The sequence below is a fragment of the Mustela nivalis genome (assembly GCF_964662115.1).
Source record: "Mustela nivalis genome assembly, chromosome: 1".
Classification (NCBI taxonomy): Eukaryota; Metazoa; Chordata; class Mammalia; order Carnivora; family Mustelidae; genus Mustela; species Mustela nivalis.
The window spans coordinates 193661903-193682262 of NC_139020.1; the positions used below are offsets into that span (position 1 = coordinate 193661903).

The 20360-nt window shown below is 53.5% G+C and overlaps 2 protein-coding genes and 1 long non-coding RNA gene across 11 annotated transcripts in view; 1 reads left to right on the top strand and 2 right to left on the bottom strand.

Annotated features, from left to right (window-relative positions):
• The window catches only part of IL17RB (interleukin 17 receptor B), a 14442-nt gene extending 7893 nt beyond the window's left edge, over positions 1-6549 (bottom strand). Inside the window, exons 1-5 of one of the 2 annotated variants that reach the window (XM_082743143.1) lie at positions 6466-6549; positions 4436-4460; positions 3557-3697; positions 1423-1550; positions 915-1041 (exon numbers count right to left, since the gene is read on the bottom strand). In XM_082743143.1, coding sequence (XP_082599269.1) covers positions 915-1041; positions 1423-1550; positions 3557-3697; positions 4436-4460; positions 6466-6525 — 481 coding nt within the window. In that variant the 5' untranslated portion in view covers positions 6526-6549. The remainder of the gene's footprint in view (positions 1-914; positions 1042-1422; positions 1551-3556; positions 3698-4435; positions 4461-6465) is intronic. The other variant, XM_082743144.1, reaches the window with a different exon arrangement.
• CHDH (choline dehydrogenase) overlaps positions 6492-20360 on the top strand; it is a 38354-nt gene continuing 24485 nt past the window's right edge. Inside the window, exons 1-2 of one of the 7 annotated variants that reach the window (XM_082743060.1) lie at positions 6659-6981; positions 11231-11288. Coding sequence is in view for 1 of the 7 variants with exons in the window: in XM_082743063.1 (XP_082599189.1) it covers positions 14869-14987 (119 nt within the window). In the remaining 6 variants the exon portion in view is untranslated. Of the gene's footprint in view, positions 6982-8285; positions 8399-11132; positions 11184-11230; positions 11289-14867; positions 14988-20360 lie in introns of those variants that run through there. The other 6 variants (XM_082743064.1, XM_082743059.1, XM_082743058.1 and 3 more) reach the window with 6 other exon arrangements.
• On the bottom strand, positions 9175-10432 carry LOC309870751. Of its 2 annotated transcripts, XR_014314794.1 has the most exons (3): positions 10112-10379; positions 9684-9956; positions 9175-9595 (listed from the first exon to the last, which is right to left on the bottom strand). It is a non-coding gene; the product is annotated as an uncharacterized lncRNA (long non-coding RNA). The 2 variants fall into 2 exon arrangements; XR_014314793.1 differs by having other exon boundaries at positions 9684-10432.

A 20360-nucleotide genomic window follows, 5' to 3' on the forward strand; every position in this document is an offset into this window, starting at 1 on the left:
GGTACTATCTTTGCAAACGTATTCCAAAATCAGACATTTCTGTTTTTTAAAATGAGGTTTGGTCTCATCAAGAAATCTGGAACACCCTGGGCCTCGAGTTCAAAGAACAGCAAGGAATTGGGAACTGCCCCCTTTGGCTTAGATGCTTCGCCAGGGACAGAGGACAGGCCTGGAAGACAGAAGAGGTGACCCAGCCTAGGTGAGGGTGACATGGGGACTGCTGTAGCCAGGCACCATGCTGGACCCTCCCCACGCGACCCCGTGATCCTCTGTCCCGCTCATGGCAGCCCCGTGTGTGACGCCGCAGGCGTGACACTCGAGGGCTGCTTGTGGGCTGTGGAGTAGTGGAGACGACCCAGTGTTCAGCCCGGTGCCACCCTGCCTCTCGCCGACAGCCCCGGATCCTCTGGAGGCTGAGACCCAGCCGCTCCTCAGACCCCACAGCCTGCTAACCCAGACTGAACAGACTTTGTGCAAGAAACATTTTGCCTCAACGTTAAGAGCAGTGAAAGTCATTGACTGAGAACGACCAGCGTGGGAAAGCCAGCATCACTTGGGCTGTGTGTGTGTGACCCAGGGCAAATTTCTGAAGCTCTCGGGTCTTTATCTGTGCAATGGGGCTCTCCCCACCTCGGGGTTGTTGGAAGCTTCAGTAAGAGGCTGCGTGTCAGATGCTCAGCATGGGGTCTGACGCAGGAATGGGCTGTCCCCTACAAATGATCTGACTTACTCCTCTCCCCCACTCTGTGAGGGAGACACAGTTACTGTGCGGTTACTACGTCTGTACATCACAGATGAGGAAACCAGACTCGGCGGGGCCAAAGGCTTTGTCCAAGGCCCCCCAGCCTCTCTGAACCAAACCAGACGCCCCGCGGCAGGCATCCCAGCCAGACAGAGTGGAGAGGGGGGCTTACCTGGCGAGGTGAAGTTCACAGACATGGAGGGGGGGTCTTCATTCATATTGGCATTGGGGATATTGTGGGCCCCGATAAAGTAGACTGTGTTCGGCTCTACAGGGAAGCCTGTGTAGGAAAACGTCCACTGAAAGGCAAAGCAAAGAGCCCCTGAATTTCCGAAACACACACCTTCGTGTGCTGTCTTTCTCATTTATAATTGCCTGTCCTGAACCTACTGCTGACACGGAGGTCTCCAGCTGAGGTCTGCTTCGGGAACGTAGCCCGCACAGTTTGCCAGGGTAAGTCGCAGCATCAGAGAAGCATAAGCTTTTAGAGCCAGGATCGAATTTAAGTTCAGCACCCCTCACTTTGCTGATGGGGAAACTGAGGCCCGGAGACGCTGACTTGCCCAAGGCATACAGGCCGGAAGTGGCCAGGCAGCCAGCTCCAGGCGGTCACCGCCTCCCTCCAAGTGACGGGGCCAGCCGAAAGGACAGTTAGCCAGGGCCTCCCTCCACGTGCTCACCCGGCCGCCGGTCCGTGGGGTCTGAGTCTGGAAAGCTTCCGTGTAATTGCATCTCACGCAGCTGTAGGACCGCGCGCTGCTCTTGCCTGTCACGCAGATCTTGGTGGCCTTCAGGAAGCGAATGCTGGCTGTAGGGAAAGGCAAGAGGGCTGTTGTGGATCGAGCATCTACTCATGGCCAGCCGGATGCTAGAACGCCTCACCACCCATCTCAGTTCATACAACCGTCCCGGAAGGCAGGTGTCCCGGTGCCCATGTAACAGGGGAGGCGCGGGAGGCGTGGGGGGATTTCAGGGAGCCCTGCCTAAGCTTACAGAGCTCCTCAGCGGTAGACGTGGACTCAGCTCTCAAGACCACACTCTTGGGGTGCCTGGGTGGCTCAGTGGATTAAGCCTCTGCCTTCGGCTCAGGTCATGATCTCAGGGTCCTGGGATCGAGGGATCAGCAGGGAGTCTGCTCCCCCCACTCCCCGCCTGCCTCTCTGCCTACTTGTGATCTCTGTCTGTCAAATAAATAAATAAACTCTTTTTAAAAAGAACACGCTCTTTTCTCCGCACAGTGAAGCCCCAGTCTCACAGGGTCCTGCCAAGGGGACTCCAGCTCTGCACTACTGTGCGAGTCTGTCAGGGAGAACAGGCTCCCCCCCCCAGAGCGGCACCCCAAGACCATGCCAGTTCTGAGCACCCCTGCTCTCCCCCATTCCCTGCCTGTCTAAGGCTCACTACTCCTTCAGGGCCCAGCTCCCCAGGAATAGCAGCTAACAAATGCTGGTGCCCGCCCTGTGCGAGGCACGGGGCCCCTGCCCTCCTGCCCCTCCTGAGGGCCCTCTCCTGCTCGCCCTGGCCCTGTCCCACTCAGATGGAGCACAGCCCCTTTCCAGGTGCCCGGGACAAGGAGCCCATGCCCCTGTGCCCCTGTGGCTGAGCGTGCCGCCCCCAGCCCCCTGAGAGCCCTCCCGCATGGTAACAGTAGCTGCCTCCCCTAGGTCTGTGCCAGGCCTTCCTGGATGCCTGACGTGGTGGACTTTAACAGAATCAAGCCAGTGGAAACCAGGGTAACGGGCTCTTGGTCCGCAGGGTTGGTTCACGGGAGGAACTCACAAGCTGCCTTGGGGCAATGCCAGAACCTTCACGATGCCATGTGGGAAACGGAAGAGTAATGAACCTGAGCCAGCACTTGCCCTAAACTCAGGGCGATCATCTCAGTTTTCCTCCATGAAGTGAAAGGACATACAGGAGAGAACACAGATCCGAAGTAGACCCCGTGGTGAGTGATCGCACTCGTGCAGTCAGCACCGAGGCCGAGAAACAGCCTGGGAGTGCCCTTCATGCTTCCTGCCAGCCTCTCCTGAGCCAAGAGTCACCACGGCCATGACTTATACTAGCCGCTCGGGTTTGCGTTCAGATGTGCGTGTGGACTCCTGGGTCTGGCTCCTCTGGTCCATGAGATTCACCCGCGCTGGGTTTAGCTACAGGTCGTTCACGCTCATCGCTGCCCTGGATTGGTTTTGTAATTCTACTGTCGGCAGGCCTCTGATGCGTCCCAGTCTGGGACTGTTATTAGAATAATGCTACCAGGAATCACCTAGAACAGTAGTCCCCTCTTGTCTGCAGGGCACATGTTCCAAGACCCACAGTGGAGGCCTGAAGCTGTGGGAAGTCCCAAACTCTCATATATCCTCCGTGTTTTCCTCCACATACATACCTCTGCTAAAGTTTATAAACCCAGCGCAGCAAGAGTGAGCATTAATAACAATAGAACCGTTCTAACAAACAGACGGTAATAGAAGTTCCGTGAATGTGGCCTCTCTGAAACGGTCTGACTGTACTGGGCTCGCCCTTCTGCGCACGGAGGTAAGGGAGGGGAATGGCAGACACCCGGTGACAGAGCGTTGGGCCCCTGTGGACCTGCAGAAGGTAGGTCAGAAGGAGGCTCATCGCTTCCAGACTCCGGCTGGCCCCACATTTAGCCACGGAAAGCAAGACCACAGATGAAGGGAGACCACGGTAGGAGGCATTGGGTGCGCCTTGTCTGTATTGTTGGGTTTCTGCCAGGGGTGGGATGACTGGGCTGCACAGTCTGCACTTCTCTGCTCTACTGGACGCTTCAGGCTTTATTGCTTGGTACCAACTTACCATCAGCCCGGAGTCTCCAGCTGATGTTCATCGAGATGGAATAGTTGTCCATTGCAACGCCGCTTGTAACAGGCTCCACTCGGAGGTCCCCCAAGTCTCCTGGGGTCAGAGTGTGTTGGACCATCCACTCTGGAGACGGTCCTGGGAAGAGGCAAAACTGCTTGGGACACTCTTCTCCTGGCCCCGTCCAGTGCCATCTCATCTCACTGTCCCACCCTGACCTGTCCTTCGGTCATGATTCATCTCTTCCTGCTGCTAAGGCAGGCCAGGCCTGATCTTTCTTAGTGCTTGCCTGATTTATGGCGGAGATTTCAGGCTCCAGCCCACAGGGCACTCAGGACCGCTCCACGGGCCTGTCCTATGAATCTGACCTGCTCGTTAGGTCGGTCCTGCCTTCGGAGCACCTCAGCCTGCACTCCAGCCCGCTGGCCCACACCTGCCCTTCCTACCTCCTAATCCTCGCCGGTACCATCTCTCCTCCAGCTCATCCTTTCCATCCCTATTTCTTGGGCAAGACCCCACCCACCCTTCAAATACCACCATCTCAAACACTCCTTCTTCTCTGAAACACTGGCTTCCTGTTCTCAACTGTAAGTGACCGCCTATCACAGCATTTGATCTCCCAGAAGTGGCCCGCTTCCTTCCCCCTAAATGGTGATTGCTGCTGCCTGTGCCCCTCCTATTGGCCAGGGAGCCAGCCCATATGAAACACTGGGAGCTCTGCCTTGCCAGGGAGACACTTCGCCCACATCAGCTAACGAAGCAATGTTTCACTCTGTACCTGGTCTCCCATGACCCATTGCCTGGACTTGGACCCCCTAAAAGTCCAACGGCTCTGTCAGTGTAAAGCCCCAAATACCCATTCCCTAGCACACCTACCGGGCTCAGAGCCACACTGAATCGTCTGCAAGAGAGAAAGAAAGTGTCATGTTGAATGCTAGCAAACCCTAAGCCTTCATTTGCCAAATTAGACAAAACACCATCTTTTTCCTTTTCTTTTTTAAAGATTTTATTTATTTGACAGAGCACAAGCGGGGGAGCAGCAGGCAGAGGCAGAGGGAGAAGCAGGCTCCCCACCAAGCAGAGAGCCAATGCAGGACTTGATCCCAGGACTCTGGGATCATGACCTGAGCCGAAGCAGACACTTAACCGACTGAGCCACCCAGGGGGGCCCTAAAACCATCTTTTTTCTTAAAATGCATATGTAAGTGGCAAACTTTTGGAGAAAAGCTGGGGTGAGTCCACTTCAGTTTGGGAGAGACTGAGCTAAGCTTTGTAGGCTAGGATGAACCTGACATTAGCTATTACGTACTTGATCTTCAAGCCTGCTCGTCACCTCACTTAAAAACTAGAGATGGGTCGCCGCCCCTCTCTGTGCCTCACCCCATTTCCCCTGCTATAAGCAGGGGTGACTCTGGACTGTCATGAAGACCCCTTCACACTCTGTTGTTCAACTGCAGATTTTCAGGACCATCTAGAGTATTTATTGATTCTCCCCAGGTTAAGGACCAAGCTGTGCGAAGAAGATAAACAGGAGCAAGCCACAACTGCAGGCAGGCCATGGTGCCTTCCCAGGGCCTTTTAAATAGTCCTCCTCTGATACGAACTCAGCTGTGACTGTGATTTCATCCTGTTATCTTTTTAAAAGATAAAAGAGCTTTTAAAAAATAAGTATGTATCATTAGTGTCCAAGGAAGGCCAGTACTACATCCCTTGGAGGTAATGGCTCATGTCTTTTTAAGCAAAAAATAAATAAATAAATAAATAAATAAATAAAATTAATAATAATAATAATAGTCATAATAATAATAATTAGTACTTTCGTTTTGGAATAAAATGCTGGACCTAAAATAGTTAACTTTCAGGCAGCAGCAAGTTCCAATAACAAGACCCTATAGGCTAAAAGGCCAGCAATTTGCTATCTGATACCTCTCAGCCTGAACATTTCCAAAATCTTGTATGAAAGAAGGCAAGGCTTTTGATGGTTTGAGTAATCCGGGTTTGTTAGTCCCTCATCTTTGTCTTTTTACAGCTGAACTCCATGTAATATCAGACTTTTTTTTCCTTCTTCTTCTTCTTCTTCTTTTTTTTTTTAACAAGCCACTATAGTGGGAGCTGAGTTCTAGTCAAAGGGCTGGAGAGACAAATTTTGGAAGAAGCAAAGCAACAAGGATAGTAGGGGAGACATCAGGTAACATGAATGCGGCTTATCTTTCCATAGCCATCAACAAGTTACCACCAGCTTTTATGCGCTATGCTATGCTAGGAGGGCAGAGATATAGGTTCAAACGCTCTTTGGGAGATTCTCCTTCGTTGGTAACCCAGAAGATTCCCTCAATCCTTCAGGGCACTGGGGAAGAAAGGAAACCCAGCCAGAGTCCGAAAGCTCCCCAGCTCCAGGGTCATATTACCCCAGTGGGCATCAACATGGCAAAAAGGGCAAGTGGTGATGGAGATACGGTTCTTGCGCCCAAAGTGGGGCAGCCCTCAAGACTGCGAACAATAACAATGTTGATTGAGCACCTACTACGTGCCACGCTCTTTGCAGCCGTCTTGCACGCCCTGTCGCTGCTTCTCACTAGATCCGAGTGAGCTGGGTATGACTCTTCCCTTTATAGACGAGGACACGGAGCCTCGGGGAGCGTGAATGACTGAGTCTAGAACGCTAGCTGGCATTTGAGTCCGGGTCCATCTGACGACGCCCCTAGCTCCAGCAACCTGAGGCCCAGGGCAGCCTGGCCAGGACCCTTCGGGCGGCCCCAGGGGGTGCGGACGTGCCCCTTCTCAGGCGGCCCTCCGTGAACCGGCTTGAGTTGGGGCGCGCGGGGAGGGGGGGGGGGGCATCGGACGCCGTCGGGGTCCGGGCTGGAGGGACCGAACGCAAGAAAGGGGCACGGGCGGAGGCTTACCGGCTCTGGGGACGCCGCTCCCCAGCACAGCGTAGCCAGGCTCAGCAGCACGAGCGACATCGCGAAGCCCGAGCTAGCCTCCAGGCGGCCGCGCTCTTAACTCGGCGCCCCGGGCCACCCCTCGGGGGCCCCGCCTCCCACAGCACCGCCCCGGCCCGACGCTCGGGGCCGAGGGCGGACCCCTCCCTGGGTGGGGAACGCAGGAGCGCCCTGGCCTGCCGGGGCTCGCCGGGATGGGCCGCGTCCCAGCACCGCGGGGCACCTGACCCGCCCAGCACCAGCCGGCGCGGCGCTCCCGGGGCCCCGCGCACACGTGCGAGCACTGAGCCAGGTGCGCGATTGCACACGCGCCCTCGGGCGGGCCCGAGTCGAACCGCCCGCCCGCCGGCCCGCGGTTCCCCTGCAGGCCGCCGAGAGCGCGCTGGACGCCGGCACCGCCAGTTAGAGGGGAGCGGGGCCCGGGGCCGGTTCGCTGCCTCCCGCTCCGCCGCAGCCCCCCCGTTCCGGCCGCCGAGGGTAAGTAGCGGGGGACATGCCCCGACCCTCCGACCCGCCGGCCGCCCGCCCTCTGGCCTGACCGCAGTCCGGGAGCCCCGGGCGGCCTCGGGCGGGGGAGCGGGGGAGTCGGGAAGAGCCGGGCTGGCCGCCAAGGCTGGAGCCCCACTTTACGCAGAGGCCCAGCCCCCGAAACCAAAGGGCTGGCGCGGGGGACGCGGGCATCCGAAGCCTCGTGGAGTTCTTTGGAGAACTAGTTCTAAGCAGGAACTAAGTTGTATGTTGTTCGGGTGATCGAAATCCCCCCTCCCCCACCCCCACCCCCAGCTTCTCTGGTGTGTGTTTATTTCCACAAAACGAGGTCCGACACGAACTCTTGGGTCTCGGAAGGCGGAAGCCGGGGCTGCCGTGGGCTTGCAGCCGCGCGGGTTTCACTGCGCCCAGGAGTCTCTGTGCCGCCTTAAATGCAAATCCCGGGCCCGCCCTCAGATTCCGAGGGGACCCCTGGGTTCCGCTGAGCTCTGGCCCACAGTAGTTTTGACGCCAGCTGGCTGCTGAAATCATCCTTTGAGACACAGTGATGTGAGGACAGGTTAACAAAAATTAGGCTGCCGGTGGATCGCAGAGCTCGAAACTCCGCTGCTTCCGTCCCCTCTGCTTGCAAAGGACAAGGTTAAGGGGATCCACTCAAGGCCACTTGAACTTGCAGGCCTTGTTAGCGCCATTCTACAGATGAAGAGACCAAGGCCTAGGGAGGGCAGTGAGACTTCTGGAGGGAGCTGTCAGCTGGCAAGAAGTTGACTTTGTCAAACAGCTGTTTTTTCTCTTTGCTGCGGTCCTACTGTGTGCCAAGCCTGGCTCACCTGTGGGGTTCAGATTTGGGCCTGTGTGGACTGGACCCAGCCTCAAGGTCACCTGAGGCTCTGGCCTGCGTCTGTGTGGGGCTCCAGGTGATGTCTCTAGAGGACGGGTCTAATTCCTGACCAGGGAGAGGGGCTCAGGTGAGGCCGTTGGCTCATCCTTGCCTGGGGCTGCCTCACCTTCGGCCCCTTACTCAACCTCTCCGAATTGCTTTGAGCCCTGTGGTTCGTGAGACCATTTCCAGCTCCGATAATTATCTGTCTTCTCAGCAAACACCAGTAGGGTGCCAGTCCTGGGGTGCAAAGGTGAATGACACACAGTTGCTGGCAGATGGGCACTCTCGGGCCAAGAATGAATGAGATGAGTGCACGTTCAAGGGCATGTGTTCCCGCCCTGCCGTGAAATTGCTGTTGGAGACAGCCTCACAGGCCAGGTGGAGATCCTGAACTTTGTCCCGTGGTGCCAAGGAGCGACAGCAGAGTTTTAGGTGGGGGGTACAGTTTTAAGCCTTATAAAGGCCACCTGGGTGGCTGTGCAGGGCAGTGGGAGGCCTGCCCCTCCCAAGACCAGCAAGAAGGTATGTATTCCCTTGGTGAACAGCTGAGTGTCATGGGCCAGGCTCTGAGCTGCGCCGGCTGTATACAGCTGTGTGCCCCAGCAAGCCTTGCTGTGGGAGCGCGGGGCTGAGTGCGAGGGTTTCGGGGACAAGCAGGGTTACAGAGATAAAACCGGGAGGTAGGGTTTATGAGTCAGACATATATGGGGGGAGCAAATCCAGGGGTGAGGGAGCAGCCCCCCTGGATCAAATGGTCAGGGTTGGCCTGACTTACATCACTGGGCATCTGGGTGGCTTTGCCAAGAAGGGGAGAAAGTGGGTTCAGAGATGGGAGTGGAGTTGGGGTGGTTTTAAGAAAGAAGAGGTGGGGGTTCCTTGTACAGGGGAAGGAGCTGGTGGCTGAAGGGGGGGAGGTGAGTTTGGTTTGGAAGTCACTGAGCATGGGGTGGAGGGGTTGGATGGAGGGGCCCTGGGGGAGGAGGTCTGGGGCACGGTGCCGACACCGCCCTGACCCTCTGGGGCTCCCGGATGGTGCGGATGCCCACCGCCGGCTCTGCACACAGGACTGCGGGGTGAGGTGTGGAGAGGAAGGCCCCGCAGCCACAGCTGGTGTTCCCTGTGGGCAAGTGAGCTATAGCTGCCTGTTTTCTTGGGCGGGGGCCGGGGGTCCACACTGGCTTGGAAGGTCATTCCAAAAAGTGTCCTTGTGAATCAAGCATGGAGCCTTTGAGGGCCCTGCTGAAAGGGACACCATTTCTTTGGCTACATAGGTCCAATAACGCTGTGGCTTTATTATATTTTATTTTTATTTATTTATTTGACAGAGAGATAGCGAGAGAGGGAACACAAGCAGGGGGAGTGGGAAAGGGAGAAGCAGGCTTCCGGCTGAGCAAGAAGCCTGAGGCGGGGCTTGATCCCAGAACCCTGGGATCCTGACCTGATCGGAAAGCAGACACTTAACGACTGAGCCACCCAGGTGCCCCACGTGAGGGTTTTATAAACCGGAGGCAGGGCCACTGAATCCCCAGTGGTCTCCATGTCCCCTTTCTCTCTGTGACCTGTGGCAAGTCACTGCTCTCCCCAGAGCCTCAGTTTCCTTTCCTGTACCGTGGGGCGGAGAAGAGAGTGAAGTGCCGTCCGCTGGAGAGGTGAGCCAAGCCTGGGAGGGAAGGAACCTTGCAGGTCCTCGGGCCTGGGCCCTGCAGCCAGGAATTCTGCCTGTTTTGGGTTTGTCAAAGGGCCTCAGTTCAGGGGATTTAGGAGGCCCCGTGGATGCACCCCTTCCCCCCAGGTGGTGCTTACGAACCTGGCTACCCAGGAGAGCCGCTCTGGGCTTCTTCCTCTTTCGCCTCTTCCTCCTCCTCTGGCGGACTGATGGTCAGGGCCCCTCCCGGAGCCCACAAGACGGCCGCTCGTGCATGGGGGTCCTGACCCCAGACTCCCCGGGTCAGGCTCTGGGCTGCCAGGGCTTGCCTGGCTGTGCTGCGCACCAGCTGCTGCCCATGGAGCCCCAGTTTCCCTGTCTGTGACCTGGGGCGGACACATCTCCTCTCCGGGCCGGGCAGGGCTGTTGGAGACTCTGAGGAGATAGGAAGAAAGTTGAAGGGTTTCAAGATGCCGTGTAAATTTGGGGTCAGGGAAGGCAGGACAAAAAAAACCACATTAGTGCCTCTGGGACCCAAGTAAGGGACTTCCTCTGGACCCAAGGGCCCTGACAGCCTCAGGTCCTGTCACCTCTGTCAGGCCTTTGTTTTCTCAGCCTCATCCATCCCTGCGAGAACAAGGCCGTTGAGGTTGTTGACATGCCCCGTGGCCCGCCTCCGCCCAGATGGAATTTTCCACTGTGCTCCTTTTGCAAATATTAATCAAGGCCCCGGCCAGTCAACAGTGGACTCATTGTCTAGTGAAGAGCAAGCAGTTTCTGGCAGCTTCCCAGGGCCTCGGCGGCCCACCTAAGCTGGGACCTGTGGCCGTTGGGCGCACCCCTGCCCTCGGTAGCCCTCCGACCCCTCTGCTCCGGCTGGTTGAGCTTTGCAGGGTCAAAGGCTGCTTTGAGTCAACGGGAAGCCACATGGAAGGCCTGCACCGCACCCCACTGTTCCCCGCAGGGCCACACAGTGGAGAAGAACTGCTCTGCTGCAGTGGGGAGGGGCGGGCCCAGAACAGTGCACTAGGACTTGGGCCTGTCCCAGGAGGAAGGCCCGTGAGATCCCGGCCCATGTGCACCTGCACGGTGTTGGCCTGTGTTGTCACATGGCAGCCTGAAGCCGGTCGGGACACGGGGGCAGGGACCGCTGTTCTGCCCAAGCCTCATCTGTCCACGGGGTGCTCTCGGGAGGTTTACTGGAGACTCCGGGTGCACAGAGCAGGGTTGATGATCTATGTTTTGACCGGTGATACGTGAATTAATCTATTATCAGTGGTATTATTATTGGCCCTGGTGGCACCTGATGGAGGGGGAAGCAGGGCGAGTGGGGCTATGTGGGTAGTGGGGCGAGGACCCGACCCTGGCCACACTGGGGTTGTGACAAAGTCGCTGTGGGCTTTGGTTTGGCACTTTTCATTTTTTGAAGGGTGTTTTTTGGTTCTTACTAACTTTTGCTCTCCCAGCAAACCTAAGAAAGACGTGGCTCTGTTCCCATTGTATAGATGGGAAAACTAAGATCCAGAGGGGCTAAATAAGCCACATGCAGTGACCGCTTTGGGGCTGGAACCCAAGGACCTTGGCCAGCAGCTCCTTTCCTTTTCAGAAAGCCCATCATTATACGAGGGAACCCCACAGACAAAGCCACTGTGTGAAATTGCCGTGGGTTTCTCAACTCTGACTTCCGATTCTGCGCTTATCTTCCCCAGACCATCGGCAGCAGCGTGTGGGCCGGCTCTCCTGCATCCGGTCATATCTGGGTGGGAGGTGGGTTTCAGACGCCATAACCGTGTCAGTGGGACACCGGGCCAGTGTCCCATCCGACAAGCAGGGATTTTCTTACCCTCCTCAAAAATCCAGCCGGTGTTCACGTTCCTAGGATCTAGTAAGATCATGACTTAGTGTTGAGATTTCTTTGCTCTTCTCCCCTTGTCTCATTTATTTTTCACTGGAATCTGTTCTTGAAGAGATGTATGGCATTCCCCTGACCGGGTTTCTAGGTGGCCTTTTCGGTGCTCCTCTGACTTTCTTCTGAATTGGTGGGTGGATCCAGAAATGTGAGCAGATTCCGGTTTGAGTGTTTAGGCAAGGGGATTTCGTCGGTGTGGTGTCTCTCCTGATCGGATGGGGGACCCCCCCAGATGTGGGGTGACTGCTGTCACCTCCTGGCATCTGAGGGCACAGAACCAGGTGTGAAGGCGGTACCTCCAGGGACAGTGCCTCTTTTGGGGCACTAAAGGCCTCCACGGTCACTAGGAGCCGAGCTTCGTGCTCGGGTCTGCTCAGGCTGTGTCTACATGGTCACTGTTCAGAAGCTTAACAGGTCCTTTGCTGTGGCTGGGCCCATTCTTTCACTCTGCCATCCCCTCTTGGTAGACGGTTAGGTTTTTGTTTTTAAAGATTTTTTTTAAAATTTATTAATTTGACAGAGATCAGAGGCAGGCAGAGGGGGGGGCAGAGAGAGAGGAAGGGAAGCAGGCTCCTCTGAGCAGAAAGCCTGTATGGGGCTTGATTCCAAGACCCTGGGATCATGACCTGAGCCGAAGGCCAAGGCTTTAACCCGCTGAGCCACCCAGGCGCCCTGACAGTTAGGTTTTTTTTTTTTTTTTTAAAGATTTTATTTATTTATTTGACAGAGAGAGAAATCACAAGTAGGCGGAGAGTCAGGCAGAGAGAGAGAGAAGCAGGCTCCCGCTGAGCAAAGAGCCCGATGCGGGGCTCGATCCCAGGACACTGAGATCATGACCTGAGCCGAAGGCAGCGGCTTAATCCACTGAGCCACCCAGGCGCCCCCTGACAGTTAGGTTTTATCATTGCTTGCTGGTGGTGGAAACCACTCGGGTCGGACCTCTTCTGCTTGCCTTTTTGTAGTCGTGAAGACTTCTCTTCTGGTTAAATTCCAAGAAGTGAGACTGTGGAGATGAAAGGCGGCCCTTTAAAGCCCAGATGTGTCCATTCCCTTCCAGAAAGGTTTGCACACTCCATACCTGTGCCCAAAGCAGATTCACTGTCATTGACCTTGCGCCGGTGGAGCTTCTCGAAGGCTGGAGTAGCCTGGGACTGCTTGCTCCCTCCTCAGAATGGTCATCTCTTCCTGGGTTACCAACGAAATCCAGGACTTCGGTGGCCCAAAGAGCCTGGTCCTGGCCCAGTACACCGCACAGGCCAGAGGCTGGAATGGACATACACACACGCACGCGCGCACGCGCACACACACGTGCATGTTAGGAAATCGTGAAGAACCCGTTAGAAGTGTTGTTTCAGAAAGTTTGGTTGGTTCTCCAGCCGTGTGACTTTGGAGGTGGACTGTGTTCCCAGTGTGGGCACTCCTGAGGTGCCAGGTAAGCATTTTACTCTGGGCACACTTGTGTGGCAGTTTGGCGCCACCAGAATTATCAAACTTGCTGGACAGTTGGTCACGAGCTCAAAATTACACGGAAATTTGTTGTTCTACAAGAAATTCTGACGGTGAAATTTGGCAAGTTACTCAACACACACAGCCACCGGCTGGTTTTAGAACTTGAAATGAGAGTCGTTAGTTGGCATCAAGTACGACGGTGATGAAGGTTTCTAGTGAGACTTCACAGGGGGGTGGGCTCCTGCATTCGCTGCCCCCCTCACCGAGTGTCGTCTCTGCGCTCGGCCCGTCTGCTGTGGCCGTCACGGGCTGGGGGTGGGGGCCTGAACCGACCAGGACCTCACTTCGCCGGCAGAAGTGCCACAGGGCCAGCCCCAGGCTGACGGGCCCAATGGAGGGGCTGGCTCGGTGTGACCGCCCTGGGCCCCGGGTCTTCTCCCCTGGACTGGGAGGCAGAACAGATGGAAGTCTCTGCTTGCCCTTTCCTCTCCTGCTCGGAGCCCAGGAGTGGACAGGGAGGGCCCTAAACAGAGCCAGGGTTTTGTCCCGGGAAACAGGCGGGTCAGGGGTGTAGGCCCCCAGACTCAGAAGGAAGCCTTAGATGCCACCGACCTGTGGTAGGACTCCACACCCACCCCCCAGTGCGCGCGCGCACACACACACACACACACACTCTCTCTCTCTCCCCGCTTCCTCAAATGGACACGCGTGCTATCCTGGCTTTCTCTGGCTCCTTACCTCCACCCCACTCCTCACTCTCCACGTGGCCAATACCAGGGAGCCCCCCCACCCCGCCCCAGGTAGCAAAGTAGGAAGGGCTACTTCCCTGTGACTGCTGCCCCTTGTTGGTCCGTCTGTTCACCCACTTGGTCTGGAAGCCTGAGGGCACTGTACTAGGGATGAAGGGGTCCCTGTCACTAAGGAGCTCCATTTGGGTAGTGAGCCCTCCCTCTGCAACTCCATTCCCACCACCCTCTTATTCTCTTGCACACAGTGAGTGTGTTGGAGGACCTGTCACTTTCCAACACTGTGAGTCAGGAGCTGTGCCCCCAGCCCTGCCCTGCTCTCTGAGGGAAGGGAGCCAGTCCCCTCAGATGGGTCTCAGGAACAGGGACATGTTGCTCTAGGGTAGGAGCGGCCTAGGGTCTGGGCACCAAGCCTGTCTGCCTGCAGAAGAGAGGAAAGCCCAGCCCACCCCATCCCTGGCCATGGGGCAGACATCTGGACCACGTGCATCCTGAGAAGGGGAAGTGAGAGTGCATTGCCCTTTCCTGTCCCCATTATTCAGCAAAGTCTGGGCCAGGGATTCTTGGAGGAGGGGGGGGTGGGAGGCAGAGGTGCCCAAGGGACTTTCCCAATTTCAACAGAGGTGGGGACCAGATACATCCCAGTTCAGTCTGCCCCTGCCCAGAGGCCGGAGAGATGTGTGCTGACTGGAAGGTCAGACCCAGAGCTTTGAGAGCAGTGAAAGGTTCCTCCGTGGGGGAGCCCATGGAGGGGGTGTTGGAGGCAGAGCTGTGGTAGGAGATGAGGTTCGGAGTGACGGGGGTCCAGGAGAGTAAGTGACCTGCTGTCACCCCATGAATAAGGGCCCTGTCTTCACTTCTCCACAGTAGGCTCAGTGCCTCCTGGTAAAGGCACCGCATTGCTTCCTAATCCTGTCGACCTCTGTTCTCACGTATTTCCAACCTTCAGTGGAGCTGTGGCCTGGATCAAGACTCAGAGCGAGGCAGGGGCAAGGGAGGACACCTGGGGCAGGATCCTGGACTTCTTTATACTTTCCTCAGTCACAGGTTTGCATCCCTCAGCAACATCCAGAATTGTACTGTATGTGATACGGGAGAGTTTTTTGTAGTTTCTTTTTTTAATTTATTATGACAAAATATACATAACACAAAAATGACCGGTTGAACCATTTGTAAGTGTATATAGTTTGGTGAAATTAAGTGCATTAATGCTGTGCCACCATCACTGCTGTCCATTCCCAGAATGTTCCAGCACCTCAAACAGAGGTTCCGTACCCGCCAAACAGTACAGGCTTTGCTCGAATTATGGTGCTTCGCAGATTCGGTTCTCAAAAATGGAAGTTTGCGGCAACCCCGCGCCAGGCGACGTCTTTTGATGCCCTTTTTCCAACAGCATCTGCTCGCCACATGTCTCTGTGTCACTGTTGGCTAATTCCTGCAGGATTCCCAATTCTCATGTCCCTTAAGGCGATCTGTGGCCCGGGCTCTCCGATGTGCTGTTGTCTTCGTCTCGGACTACCGCGAGCCGCGCCGGGAGGCGGTGAACTCCACCCGTGAACGTGCGTGGCCTGACCGCCCCAGTGGCCCGCCGTTCCCCTTCTCCCATGCTCTCCTCGGCTCTTCCCATTCCTTGAGACAAACACTAGGGAACTTAGGCCCATTCATAACCCTCCGATGGCCTCTGAAAGGAAGAGATCCACGTCTCTCCTCAGTTTAAATCAAAAGCCAGGAAGGATGGAGCTCAGCGAGGAAGGCCTACCTACTGCAAGCTGAGACAGCCCGGCAGCTAGGCCCCTGAGCCAAACTGCCAGCCACGTTGTGAGCGCAGAGGAAGTCCTTGAGGGAGATTAAAAGTGCTCCTTCGGGGCGCCTGGGTGGTTCAGTGGGTTAAAGCCTCTGCTTTCGGCTCAGGTCATGGTCCCGGGTCCTGGGATCGAGTCCCGAGTCGGGCTATCTGCTCATCCGGGAACCTGCTTCCTCTCCCTCTGCCTGCCTCTCTGCCTGCTTCTGATCTCTGTCAAGTAAATAAATCAAATCTTTTTTAAAAACCATATATTAGAAGTGCTTCTTCGGTGAACACGCGAGTGCTAAGAAAGCGACACAGCCTTCTCGCTGCGATGGAGAAGGTCTGAGGGGCCTGGAGGGGAGATCAAAGCAGCCACCACATTCCCGTAAGCCAAAGCCTAAGGCAGAGCAAGGCCCACACTCTCTTCCGTTCTGTGGAGGCTGAACTGGGCGGGCAGGCTGCAGGAGAACGGTCTGAAGCTCGCCCAGGTGGGTTCACGAGGCAGAGGGGAAGAACATGAAAGTACAAGAAGCAGCAGGTGCTGACGGAGAAGCAGCAGCAAATTATCCGGAAGGTCCAGCTCAGCTAATTCACGAAGGCAGCGACACCCAACAACAGGGTTTCAGCGTAGATGTAACAGCCTCCTGTTGGGAAAAGATGCCATCTAGGGCTTTCATGGCTGGAGAAGAGAAGTCAGTGCCTGGCTTCTAAGCTGACTCTCTTTGTAGTGGTGAATGTACCTGGCACTCGAAGGTAAAGCTGATGCTCATTTTCCCTTTGGAAAGTCCCAGGGTCCTGAAGAATAATGCTTGTCTGTGCTCTGGAAGGAAACAGCAAAACCTGGATGTCCGCTTCTCTGTTTATGACATGGTTTACTGAATATTTTAAGCCCACGATTGAGACCCTAGTGCTCAGAAAAAGAAAATTCTTTTCAAAACATGGCTGCTCACTGACAAAGTGCCCAGTCACCCGGGAGTTCTCATGGAGACACACACCAAGATTCACGTCATTTTGCTGTCCACTAACATGACGTCGATACTTCAGCCCCTGGTTCGTGGAGCAATTTCAACGGTTGAGTCTTATTATTTAAGAACTATGTTTCCTAAGTCGGAAGCTGCGAGAGACCATGATTCCCCTGATGGATCTGGCAAAGTCAAGTAAAAAGTCCTCTGGAAAGAATTCACCGTCTAGACGCCGTGAAGAACATGTGTGATGCGTGAGAGGACGTCAAAATATCAGCTGTTGAGTAGGAGTTTGAAGCAGCGGATTCCTGCCCTCACGGAAGACTTTGAGGGCCTCGAGATTTCTGTGGAGGAAGTGACTTGAGATGTAGTGGAAACAGCAGGAGAACCAGAGTTAGAAGTGGAGCCTGGAGATGGCACAGCATTGCTGCCCTCTCACGACTAAACTTGAACAGATGAGGGTTGCCTGGGTGGCTCAGTGGGTTAAGCCTCTGCCTTTGGCTCAGGTCATGATCTCAGGGTCCTGGGATCGAGCCTCACATCGGGTTCCCTGCTCAGCGGGGAGCCTTCTTCTCCCTCTCCCTCTGCTTTTGTTCCTTCTCTTGCTGTGTCTCTCTCTGTCAAACAAAACAAAACAAAACAAAAATCACCTTGAATGGATGAGGGGTTGCCTCTCAGGGGTGAGCAAAGAAAGTGGTTTCTTGAGCTGGAATCCCTTCCAGGTGAGCGTGCCATGATGATTTTTGAAATGACAACAAAGGACGTAGAATATCACGTACACTTAGTTGATAAGCAGCAGTGCAGTGTGAGAAGATTGACTCCAGTTTCCAGAGAGGGTCTACCGTGGGTGAAATGCCACCAGACGCGTCGCATGCTATGGGGAAACCATTTATGAAAGCAAGAGTCACTCAGTGCGGCAAACTTCTCTCTTGTCCTACTTAAGAAATCGCCACAGCCCTGAGCGGTCAGCAGCCGTCCATGTGGAGGCAGGGCCCTCCACCAGCCCAGAGAGGAGGACTCTCCGTAAACTCAGATGACGGTTAGCATTTTTTAGTTAAAAAAATATTTTTAAATTAAGGTGTATACATTGGTTTTTTTAAAAGCATAATGCTATTACATACTTCACAGACTATAATACAGGGTGAACAGCACTTTTTTTTTTTTTAAAGATTTTATTTATTTATTTGACAGAGAGAGACACAGTGAAAGAGGGAACATAAGCAGGGGGAGTGGGAGAGGGAGTAGCAGGCTTCCCACTGAGCAGAGAGCCTGATGCGGGGCTCGATCCCAGGACCCTGAGATCACGACCTGAGCCGAAGGCAGAGGTTTAACTACTGAGCCACCCAGTCACCCTGAACAGCACTTTAACATGCACTGGGAAACCGAAAGCTTCATTTAACTCACTTTATTGTGAAATTTGCTTTATTGTGTCGACCTGGAACCAAACCTGCCATATCTGAGAGGCATGCCTGTGACTCGCCCTTTCTTCCCTCCCAACCTCTGGTCACCTCGAATCTCCTTTCTCTCTCTTTGAATTTCTCTCGTATAAGCGGAACCACACAGCAGCCGTCTGTTTATGACTGACTGATTTCACTTCACATAGGGTTTTCAAGATTCATCCATGTTGGGGCTCCTGGTCAGCTCTGTTGGTTAAGTGACTGCCCCCTCAGCTCAGGTCATGATCCTGGAGTCTCAGGATCAAATCCCACGTCCGGCTCCCTGCTCAGCTCGGGGAGTCCGCTTCTCTCTCTGCCCCTCCCCTCTCTCGTGTACACGCGCTCCCAAATCAATAAATAAAATCTTAAAAAAGAGATTCGTCCATGTCATAGCATGTATTAGGATCCTGTTCCTATTGAAGGCTGAGTAATACTCCATTTCACAGATCTCCCGCACCTTGTTCCTTCAGTTACCTCTTGGCTGCCGCTTGCCTTGTGCCTCCCTTTCTGCTGTTGTGAATGATTCTGCTAGAAACACTGCAGTGCAAGTGCCCACACAGATTTTATGGACGGAATATGGAATATCGCCAATACCTGAGACCCTGCTGTCAGTTCTTTTGGGTGTATATCTGGAAGTGGAACTGCCAGACCGTATGGTAATTCTATGTTTAACTTTTTGAGGAACTGTCAAACTGATTTTTTTGTTTGTTTGTTTGTTTTTGTTTTCCCGCAGTGACTGTACCATTTTACGCTTCAGCCAACAGCGCCCAGGAGTTCGAATTTCTCTACATCCTTGTCAACACTCATTCTTTTCCTTTCTTTAAATTTTAGTTCAGACATCCTAATTCTAAGTGTATTCATATTTTCTGTTTTTTTATAACTCAGTTCGGGGAGATGCTGTATTTCTGGGAGTTGGTTTGGAATTTTCAGCTAGGTTATCTAATTTGTTGGCATAGTTATTCCTAGTGCTCTTATGGTCCTGTTTATTTCTGTAAAACAATAGCCATGTCCCTGCTTTCATTGCTGATTTTACTAATTGGAGTCTTCTCTCTTTTTTCTTATCCAGTCGACTTAAAGGCTTGTCCTTTGTTATTTTGTTTCGTTAGTTTGAAGAACAACTTTTGGCTTGATTTTCTCTATTGTTTTTTCGTTCCTTATTGAATTGATCTCTGTTCTAATATTTCCTTCCTTCTGATAACTTTGGGCTTACTTTGCTTTTCTTTTTCTAGTACCTTAAGACGTAAAGTTAGGGTTTTTTGGGTTTTCTTTTTTTGAGAACTTTCTTCTTTTTTAACATATGCATTTGCAACTAAAAATTTCCCTCTTCGTGCTGCTTTTGTTCCATCTCATAAGTTTCCATGTGTTGTTTTCCTCATTGGTCTCTAATATCCCTCGCGATTTCTTCTTCGACAAATTGGTTGTTTTACGAGTGTTGTTCAATTTCTACATATTTGTGAATTTTCTAGTTTTCCTTTGGATGTTGATTTCTATTTTCATTCCATTATGATGAGAAAAGATACTTTGTGTGATTTCAGTCTTTTTAAATTTTTAAGATCGGTGGCCTATTTTATGTCTGTCCTGGAAGAAGGTTCCATGAGTACTTGAGAACGTCTGACCTGCTGTTGTTCGGTGGAGTGTCCTAGGTCCAGTGGGGTTGTAGCGTTAATCAAGTCAGCCACTGCCTGTTGATCTATCTGGGTATCCTGTCCGTCATTGAAATCCGAGTACAGAAATTGCCCCTTACTATGGTAGAATTGTCTATTATTCCCTTCAGATCCGTTAGCGTTTGCTTCAGATATTTTGGGGCTCTGGTATTAGGTACACGTATGAATTACACATTTTAAAACCGTATTTATAGGGGCGCCTGGGTGGCTCAGTGGGTGAAGCCTCTGCCTTCGGCTTAGGTCATGATCTCAGGCTCCTGGGATCGAGCCCCACATGGGCCTCTCTGCTCAGCAGGGAGCCTGCTTCCCCCCACCCCCTTCTCTGCCTGCCTCTCTGCCTGTTTGTGATTTTGCTCTCTCTCTGGCAAATAAATAAATAAAATCTTTAAAAAAAAAACCCTGTATTTATATAAAGGTTTTCTTTAGGTCCTACTGTGCATAGTTTGCTTTTTATAGTTGAATATATTTCCAAGATTCATTTGTGTTGATGTGAGTTTCTGGGTCCCTTCATCTTCACTGTTCTATGGCATTTCTTCGTATGACCCTCCTACAACTTTCTGTGGCCTTGATATTTCCATATACATGTGGGAGTCAGAATATCAATTTCTAGAAAAAAGAATCCCGATATTTGATTGGCATTACATCTTATCTATAAATCAGTTTCGAGAGTATTGACATCATAGCAACGTTAGGTCTTCCTGTTCATGCTGTCTCTTTCTGGTTATTTAGGTTATCTTTACTTTTTATCAGCCGTGTTGTAGTTTTCATTGTATAAGTCTTGCACGTATTTTGTTACATCTGCTCCTAAATATTTCATATTTCTTGGTGCTCTTGTAAATGGTATTGTTTTGTTTTGTTGTTACCCCACGGGATCAACCGTACCCTAC